Source organism: Trypanosoma cruzi, genomic scaffold, assembly GCF_000209065.1.
Source record: "Trypanosoma cruzi strain CL Brener 1047053516815 genomic scaffold, whole genome shotgun sequence".
Lineage (NCBI taxonomy): Eukaryota > Euglenozoa > Kinetoplastea > Trypanosomatida > Trypanosomatidae > Trypanosoma > Trypanosoma cruzi.
In genome coordinates, this window is record NW_001849573.1 from 424,207 (window position 1) to 433,343 (window position 9,137).

The 9,137-nt window shown below is 54.3% G+C and overlaps 3 protein-coding genes and 2 pseudogenes across 3 annotated transcripts, besides 5 other annotated features; 4 read left to right on the forward strand and 1 right to left on the reverse strand.

The window, feature by feature from the left end:
• Nucleotides 1-1,600: a sequence feature (heterozygous, non-Esmeraldo-like haplotype).
• On the forward strand, nucleotides 1,110-1,892 carry Tc00.1047053510701.10 (mucin-associated surface protein (MASP), putative; the record flags this gene model as incomplete). The annotated part of the gene is made up of 1 exon (XM_800743.1): nucleotides 1,110-1,892. The coding sequence occupies one exon, from the start codon at nucleotides 1,110-1,112 to the stop codon at nucleotides 1,890-1,892; it is 783 nt and encodes a 260-aa protein (XP_805836.1).
• Nucleotides 1,452-1,525: a sequence feature (GA-rich).
• Nucleotides 1,601-1,930: a sequence feature (areas merged during assembly that could not be assigned to a particular haplotype. This can correspond to areas where the two haplotypes were merged or to regions with more than two copies in the genome that were merged during assembly.).
• Nucleotides 1,931-9,137: a sequence feature (areas merged during assembly that could not be assigned to a particular haplotype. This can correspond to areas where the two haplotypes were merged or to regions with more than two copies in the genome that were merged during assembly.).
• Nucleotides 2,127-2,312: a sequence feature (T-rich).
• Tc00.1047053510701.20 (uncharacterized protein) lies at nucleotides 3,695-4,108 on the forward strand (the record flags this gene model as incomplete). The annotated part of the gene is made up of 1 exon (XM_800744.1): nucleotides 3,695-4,108. The coding sequence occupies one exon, from the start codon at nucleotides 3,695-3,697 to the stop codon at nucleotides 4,106-4,108; it is 414 nt and encodes a 137-aa protein (XP_805837.1).
• On the forward strand, nucleotides 4,573-5,286 carry Tc00.1047053510701.31 (uncharacterized protein; the record flags this gene model as incomplete). Its single annotated transcript, XM_800745.1, has 1 exon — nucleotides 4,573-5,286. One exon carries the CDS (start codon nucleotides 4,573-4,575, stop codon nucleotides 5,284-5,286), a length of 714 nt encoding a protein of 237 aa, XP_805838.1.
• Nucleotides 6,134-7,291, reverse strand: Tc00.1047053510701.40 (annotated as a pseudogene).
• Nucleotides 8,334-9,032, forward strand: Tc00.1047053510701.50 (annotated as a pseudogene).

Consider the following 9,137-nt stretch of genomic DNA (forward strand, 5'->3'; position numbering starts at 1 on the left):
TTCTAGAATGTCCAAGCGCCTTGGCTGTGCGCCGACGGCTGGGCATTGAACAGGACCTTCGCCTCGGAAAGTTCTCTCAATGGCAGTTGCTTCATAGCAGGAAACTTATTTTGCTGCTCGACCACCTCTTCGGCACCCAGATGGCATTGTATAGCTAGACGCGCTGGTAAGAGTAGGAAAAAATATAATGACCTCATGACGTCCAATACCACCGATGTGTACGGGCGATGGGACTGTATCCATGGTCCTCGAGCACACGCCCCCGCCACTAAGGAGCCCACAAACAGCGGTGCGTGCAGCAGAGACACACAGATCACATCTTCTTTAAACAAAAAGATCAAAGAGAGTGGAGACGTCTAGTTTGAAGGTGACTTGTCCTTGCCGACAGTGAGCAGTGGCGAATGTATCACCTCGTGTGTAGACACACCACTGCTGCTTCTGCCTTTGGGACTGTGTGTGGTTGTGGCAGTGTTCTGAGCCACGGAGTGTGGAGTTGCGACTTCTCACGGAGAGTATGTGCCGCGTTCCCTGCGGGCTTTCTTTTTTTGATGTTCTTTTTAATGTTGTTTACATGGAACAATGGGAGTACCTTTTTCTTTTGTTTTACTTAATGGTCAGTTGCTGCGCACCGTCATGAGCGAATTGTTTTCCCTCTTGATTGCTTCTGTTGCCCACACGCGGTACAGGCACCACGGCTGTGCGTTCCACGGACGACACAAAAGGAGGAGTGGAGAGACAGGCCGGATGCCGCATGAAATGTGTGGGATGTTGTGTGGGCTTGTGGAACAGCAATAATTTTTTCCTTGTGCAGGCACTGTACGCATGTACATATAAACACAGTCCTGCTTTGCTGCATGGCGTATGAAATGATGATTCTGCCGAAGTGTATTTTTTTTGAGGAGGAGACTCCTGTTGGGCGCTCAACTACTTTTTTTGTTTTGGTATTGCTTTTTTACTTCTGGTGTGCAGGTCAGTGTGCGTTCCTCTGCAGGGCTGCTGCCGTTGTTTACTGTGCGTATTACTGTGTGATTTGTCTCTGCCTTTTGCTTTCACTCTGCGTTGACGTGTTGTTAGTTTGTGCTGAAGGCCACACGCAAGTGACAGGAGTGATGGCGATGATGATGACTGGCCGTGCGCTGCTGGTGTGTGCCCTCTGCGTGCTGTGGTGCGGTGCCGGCGGTGGTGGACGAGCTGAAGCAGCTCCTCCAGCTCCTTCGGGCAGTACGCCCGAAAAGAGCACTAAAAAGGATAATGCGACCGTCGTTGACGCTGAAGGAGGTGTCCAAAACGATAAACAGGCAGCGCCACAAGCACCCGCACTAACGGCGCCAGGATTACAGGGAGAGGAAGCGGAAGCGCCAGCGAGACCATCACAACAACCCGGAGGAGCATCAAAAGCGGCAAATACAACGACGGACAACACGGATCACAATACAGACGATGAAAAGAGGGAAGAAGAACAACAAGAAGAGGAAGACGAAGAGGAAGATGAAGAAGGGGAAGAGGAAGAGCAAGACGAAGAGGATGGTACGAAAGAGGAGGAGACAAAGAAAGAAAAAGTTGTTGCCAGCACCACAGGGGAAATGTCAGCAGTCAGTCGAGAGCAGCCAAGTTTATCTTCTGGTACGGCAAGAGCATCGAATATAACAGATTCCAACAGCACCCAAACAACTGGAAACGATGTTTCAGCAGCCGATGCCGCAGGGACAGCAGAGGGAAAACAAAATGAAAATAAAGATGCCAATCCGAAAGAAACACCAGCGACGGTCGCAGCCATGAAAACTACAACGGCGGCGACTGGCGACAGTGACAGCAGCACCGCGGTCTCCCACACCACCTCCCCTCTTTTGCTTCTTCTTGTTGTTGCGTGTGCGGCTGCGGTGGCCGCGTGAGAGTGAGGGAGAGAGAGCCGTGCACCGCCCGCACACACACTCGTCCTTCCCTCTCTGTGTGTGTGTCCCCTTGCATGGACTCTCGCCCTCACCTCACCCCACGAGGCACACACATAATGTGCCCATTGTATATACGCATGCACACCCATGCAGGCCCGTTGGTGCTCTCTTTTGCACGACACGCACCGCTGCCGTCCTGCCTGGCTGCATGGGCGGAGCACCGTAACTGTTTTGTTTGTTTCTCCTCTTATGATTGTTTTAATTGTTTTTAATTTTCTTTGCTGTTTGCTTTAAAATATTTTGAACGTTTTTTTTGTTTTTTCTGGTTGTGTGATTTTTTTTCTTTTGTTTTTTGTGTTTGTTTTTACTTTTTATTGTTCTTTTCTCTCACTTCCCCATCTCTTCTTTTTTTTGCTTTTGGGGGCAATCACTATGGACGTTTTTTCTTTTCTACTCTTCCCCCTTTAATTGTTTGTTGCTGCACTCTTCCTGTGAGGGGTGCCGTGTGTTTCCCGCCCAACTGCTCCACTCGCACACCCACCGACACGCTCATGACGACGGCCCTGTGCGCCTCGCCTGCCGCACGCATGAGGAGGGGCCGCGACGAACGGCGCGCTGAGGGAGCCGTGACGTGTGGGCGTGCGACGAGGGCCTGTGGGGCGGAGCACACATTTCTTCCCTCTTGTTTTGTTTTCTTGCTGCGAGGGCTGGCAGACACCCGCAGCGCCACACACACAGCCACACCCTGCCGCCGTGTTTTTCTTTAAGGATTGTTTTGTTTTGCTTTGCGTGTTTATTTCATGCGGTGGCGCCACCGTGTGTGGTTGTTGATGTCGGGACCGTGCCGCATTTGTCGCTGCCATCCAGCTGTGCCTGTTGCTGTGTTGATGTGCCTTCCTGTGCTCCTCTTCTTTTCTGCTCCTCCAGCTCACACACACACACTTAGTTGCACAGTGCTCTGCAGGAATGTCTTGGCGACGGCGGGACGTTGGCCTGCATCCCGTGCTGACATAGTATGGTCGCTGCGTGTCTACCGTTGGCGGTGGGAATCACGGTGTCATTGGATGGATGCGTGTGGTACGTTTGTTGCATGGTGCTGGAGGCCGGCTGACGTGGCTGTGCGATGTCCGCCATGTGTGGAGGTGTTGCCTGCTCTTGGGGTCATTCTTCTTTCCCCTGTGTGTTTGCTTTGCCGGGTGTGTGCGTTGCTCGGTGTGTGCGTTGCTCGGTGTGTGCTGACGCGTGACGGACGATGCCACGATGGCCTTCTCTGGAGGTGACAGTCGCTGTGCTCTCGGCACACATCCACAAGACTCTTTATTGTCTCTCTGTGCGAGTGATTGCGGCAGGGCATTGCTGCGGGCGTGACGGGGACCACGACGGCGTCACCCCTCGAGAAGGTCCCATGCACTGTCGGTTGTGGAGCGGCGAGGCGGTTTGCCTGCAGCCCGACTGACAACCGCACAGTCGTTTCATTGCGGCCACTTTGCCGGCATCACCCGCTGCGGTGGTGTCCGCAAGAGCCGCATCTCAGAACTTTAGGCCGTTTGCCCTTCAGGATTGCCCTTGCTGCTTCACTGGCGCAGCACCAGCGCAAAATGGCTCTTCTGCATGAGTGCAGGCACCAGAGTGCCAGCGACGAGGCTCATTGGCTGCATTGACTTCCACCAGGCCTGCAGTGGGCGTGCCGCTGGCGTGGCCCTCTTGGTGCGCCACACCTTTCCGTGCGAGCGCCTGCCGCTGCTGGAACCAACTGCCTGGAGACCACCGCCCTCCGCGTGTGCCCACCGGCCTGCCCCAGCATGTACGCGGTGAACCTCTGCGGCCTTCCTACAGTAATTGCTCACGCTGCTCACTCTGCGAGCGACATTCTTTGTCTTGTTCCTGTAGCGCCTGTTGTGGTTGACCTGAATTCACACCATGAGCTCCGGGACGGTCACTCACCATCCACGACGACAGGTGAGGGTCTCGCCACCACCCCAAGCGGCATGGAGATTGAGCTGTCCGACGACACGGCACAGGCAACTCGGATCAGCGGCGTCTCGTTTCCAAATGTGAATGCGCAACGCGTGCTGCATGTCTTCCACTGTACTTCCACCCGTTTACATAGACTCGGACCACCATCTGCCATCCCACACTGCAGGGACGGAGGACGGCATCCCACGACAGGCAGGCATGCTGCCACGACGGAAACATGTCGCATTTGTCCTGCGTGATGCCGACTGTGATGCTTCCACCTCGGCGTGTGTAACACCTCTGGCCTCTGTGACCACATGGTTTGAAATGCACCAAAGACACCATACCGCGCGGCAGCCGTGACAGACCAGAGGAATCACGACGGACAGAATGGAGCAGGCCGAGTCTGTTGCAGCGGCAGCATGCAATACGCACACAGCCTCATCAGGAGGCAGCCTGCCCCGAGCTGAAGTGCTCCGCAAATGGGAAGACCGCAATCATGCCCTCCGCGGTGGCTTCTCCATTCTGCCAGAGGTCCGTGCGAAGCAGCTTGGTGCCCTCTCGATCCCAGGCCTGTGATTCTCCGAGGCATGACGGAGCCACGTCCCTGTCCTCTGGGATCGGCTGTGCTGCGGTGCTGTTGGGACCGCGTCTGTGCTCTGCCTCCGCCGTAACCTCCTCCTGACTTGAATACCGCCACTCCTTGCCGACCAACAAGCGGCTGATGGACGTCCTCCTGCCCACTCCTCGGCAGACCGGCACGCGCCCTGCAGATCACAAGCAACCCATTATGTCGGTGGTGCCGCCCTCTCACACTGAAGAGGCAGGACCGCCCCGACCTCCTCCGGAACCTCCACCTGGCGTGTCCACGGCACCTCCTCGTAGAACGACGAGCAGCAGATCAACGTCGCCCTGCCCAAGCTGCAGCAGCGTCTTCTCGTCCGCCCATCATATGGAGGTACACGCCCGACGCACTAACCCCGGCACTCCAATCGTTGCAGAAGGCCTCACATGTGGATTCTGCGACAGCTCCACGGTCTCCCCAACGGGTGCCTCACGCGCAGTTCATTATCGAAAATGTCAAGCGTATCAACGAGCAAAAACGAACAACGCACCTCTGCAAGCTCCAATGACAGCCGTAGCCCTTCAGCCACTCCTCTTCTGCAATCCCCACCAGCCGCTGAGCCCCCGACAATCCACGGGAAGGCCTGCCGCACACGCTGTGGTAATGCCCCCGTCCTCGACGACTGAGCATCCGACTATTTGGGAGCACACCCTTTCGCACGACAGCACCGTTCAAGACGGAAACACTGGCCACATCGCTACGGACAGCCCGCAGGCCATTAATGAACAGTGGCAGCAAAGTATAACAAAACAAATACTTCCCTTTTCTCAGCATAGAAAAACGTCACCTTCACACTCGCAATTGCCCCAATGAATTCATTGCGTGCTACCGCTCTGAGCTGCAATACTTCCTGGTACCATCCAGGTCCCTTGTCGACACATTGATGCGGGTGGGCGCCCATCCATTCCTCCCAATGACGGTGCATGTCTGCGACGCACCCTCAGATCCAAAAGGCGCGTCCCTCACCACAGCCACGATCGACTTCGCCCTGTGGGCACGCATCGCCTTGTCAGAGGAGCAGGAGCACGTCAGGCTGGCAGCAAGGCACCCACTGGCACAACACATCACAACCAGAAGCACCAGCAGCACCGCAGACCGTGAGGCGACGCGGATCAACTGAAACATGCCGTACGTTTAAAAAAAATACTTCATGGTTTGAAAAGAATAAGAAACACTGACAATATCTCAAAGGAAAAAAAAATGAAAAAGAGAATTTAGGCGTCCGCAATCAAAAAAAAAACACCAATTCAAAAACAAAAAGTAATGAGTGCACTCAACCACAACACAATGAAAAACAAAACAAAACAAAAAGCCGAAGCGTGGGACGACCAGCGCACACACACTCTCATTGCTCCCGTAAAGCAAAACACACACACAGAGGGAGAGAGAGAGAGGTCGCCCACTCAATGCAATGGAAACAAAACAGAAACAGTTACGGTGCTCCGCCCATGCAGCCAGGCAGGACGGCAGCGGTGCGTGTCGTGCAAAAGAGAGCACCAACGGGCCTGCATGGGTGTGCATGCATATATACAATGGGCACATTATTGTGTGTGCCTCGTGGGGTGAGGTGAGGGCGAGAGTCCATGCAAGGGGACACACACACACAGAGAGTGAAGGACGAGTGTGTGTGCGGGCGGTGCACGGCTCTCTCTCCCTCACTCTCACGCGGCCACCACCGCAGCAGCAGCAGCACACGCAACAAGAAGAAGAAGCAAAAGAGGGGAGGTGGTGTGGGAGACCGCGGTGCTGCCGTCACTGTCGCCAGTCGTCGCCGTTGTAGTTTTCATGGCTGCGGCCGTCGCTGGTGTTTCTTTCGGATTGGCATCTTTATTTTCATTTTGTTTTCCTTCTGCTGTCCTGCGCCATCAGCTGCTGGATCATTGTTCAGAATGCCCTCTTCAGTGCTCTTGTCAGCTTCATTATTGGCGGCATCACCGTTTGCCGTGGGTGATGGTGGCCCTGATTCTGCATTGTCGTCTTGGACGTGTTGTAGCGGTTGCACGAGTGGTAAATTCTCAGTGCTGGAATGTACATTCATTGTTGCTGGTGGTGGCGGTGGTGTTACCGTTTTTATTTCTGCGTCCTTGGCTGGACTTCCACGTGTCTCTGTTGGTGCCTCATGAATTGTGTTTTCTTTTTTTACTTCGTGTTCTTCCTCCCCCGCTTCACGACTGTTGGATGTAATTCGATGATTTTCTGCATCTTCTTCTTTTGTCAGCGTGCCGTTGGAGGGTTCACTACTCTTGGAAGTTTGTTTCGAGGGGAGTTCTTTGCCACCCAAAGTGACAGCGCCTCCAGATGATGATTATGAAGATTGACCAGCTCCTATTCCTTCGGGTTCAATTTCACTTCCATTCTTACCATCTACTTCTTTTCCACCATTTGGATCCACCACTTTTAATCCCCTAACCTGTTCTTCTGTACCTGATTCTTCGGGCTCCAGAGTTACCGCTGCTGGTGGTGGTGGACTTGCGACAACATCTCTTCCTGGACCAGCCGCTACACTGCCCTCCGTGTTATTCGGTAATGACTTATCGTCCAACTTTTCCTCCGTATCCTGAGATGGGTCTGGAACACTCAATTCAACACGTCCATTATCCGCAGCCTCAACCGCCTTTATTAATGCCATTCGAGTGGATAACAACCCGCAGTCCGCCTTTAGAGACACGCCGTCATCGCCACCATTACTCGTGTGCCTCAAACCGTTCCCTCCACCCTCACCGCAGTAATCCTCCATCGCGTGTCCAAAAACCGCACCGCACCACAGCACGCAGAGGGCACACACCAGCAGCACACGGCCAGTCATCATCATCGCCATCACTCCTGTCACTTGCGTGTGGCCTTCAGCACAAACTAACAACACGTCAACGCAGAGTGAAAGGGAAAGGAGAGAGACACGACACACGCACAGCCTCCGCACAGTTACAAATGGCAGCAACAGCAGAAGCAGAAAACACACCACAAAAGACAGATAGAATCAGCACGATTGCAAAACTCGCATAATGTCCTGCAGAACAAAAGTTTAGGAACCAAGCAAAAAATTAAAAAGATGACAAACCCAAGACTCCAGTGCGCAAGCACCTATCCTCAAATGTGTGTCCAAGTACGGCTCCGCTGCGAATGCATATGAGTGTGGCTGCGATGCGTTCAACGTCACGGATACAGGAAGCAGCAAAATGGAGCGCACAGCAGGGCAGCGGAAGCGAGTGAAGCAAAACACAATCATTATTTTCTATTATTTACATCGGATAAAAATAGACGCGCACAAATCCCCGTGATTGAGTGCTGGCACGCACAGCCCGCACACACAAGATGCACGTTGCAGTGGATTTGAATGCACCTCTTTTGCAGTGCATGCTGGCAGTTGCGTGTGGTGGCTGTTGTCTTCTTCCGTGGCCATGAGGAGGAGGGGGGAGAGGGAGCGCAGCCCGAGTCTATTTTCCTGCGCGTGTGATGCACCGCGTGTGACTGCGCTGAGTTGGGCTCCGTGTCCCATTGATGGCGGGATGGCAGGAAATTTTTACCGCGTGATGGATGGATGAGGGTTCGCTTGCTCCGTGTGCGTTGTGTGGTGGCCGCGGGGTTTTGTCATTTCCCTGGGGCTGCGGGAATGAGCTGGGGGAGATGGTGGTGGATGACTTCTCCTCCTGCATGGTGGGTGGCTGCTGGCGTTGTGTGCCTTCCTTGCGTGGATGCCGTCTCGTGGTGTGTGAACTGTGCGGCTGGGCCTCCTGCCCTCTCCTCATGTTGTCTGCTCTCTCGCTGTATCCGCTGTGCTCCGTCCCTCTCCCTCTCGTTCCATTCTTTTCCTTTCCGTCTCACCGATCAGCTGACTGACTCCAGCGACACCACTACGGGCGATGATGACTGCGGTGGTGACGGTGTGCGCCGTGTTGTCCCTTGCGCTCTTGTGCTGCTGCTGCTCGTCCGTGTGCGTGACGGCGACGGGAGACGATAACAATGATAACAGCCGTCCTCCCAGCCCTGAGCTAGGGAAAACGGATCCTACAAAAATCTGCCTGGTGCATTACAGCCATATGGTGGGGAGACCGATGTGCCGCAGACAGAGAGTGGGAGAGACAGCGAGGAGGGTTTGAGAAGTCCAGGACCTTCTTTGCCAAAGGAAGCAGGCACAGCCATCACTGGACAGACACGAGTTCCACCAGAGTCACTGAGTTCGGCTAGCGATAATCCAGAGCCACGAGGTTTGGCAACTCAGTCTCCACACACACACAAGGTGCGACCGGTATGTCAGATGCACAAAATAAAAGGCGCAGTAAAATACACAAGGCGATGAGGATCATAAGGCACCAACATTAAATCAGAAGATCCAAATGCCAAATAGTACTACCAATAAGACCACAACAACGCTCTGGGTCAGCCGTCCGCCTCAACGTGGTGCCAGCGTGCAGTACTCTTTGCTAGGGATGAAGCTAAGCGCCTGCTGCCCATCCGCTGCGCGCGGAGAGGTGACAGACGGCGCACAAACGGGTCGGAAGGGCACCAGATGGAGCCATTTACATGGTTGTCTGCTGAGCGGTATTTCTATCCGCTGCTGAATTCCATCAGCGCTTATCAGCGCTATACATACCGTTTGCGTGCCGTATTTGACGCGCAACGACAAAAGCTACTGCTACGCGGAGACGTGAGCAGCACCCAGGCCC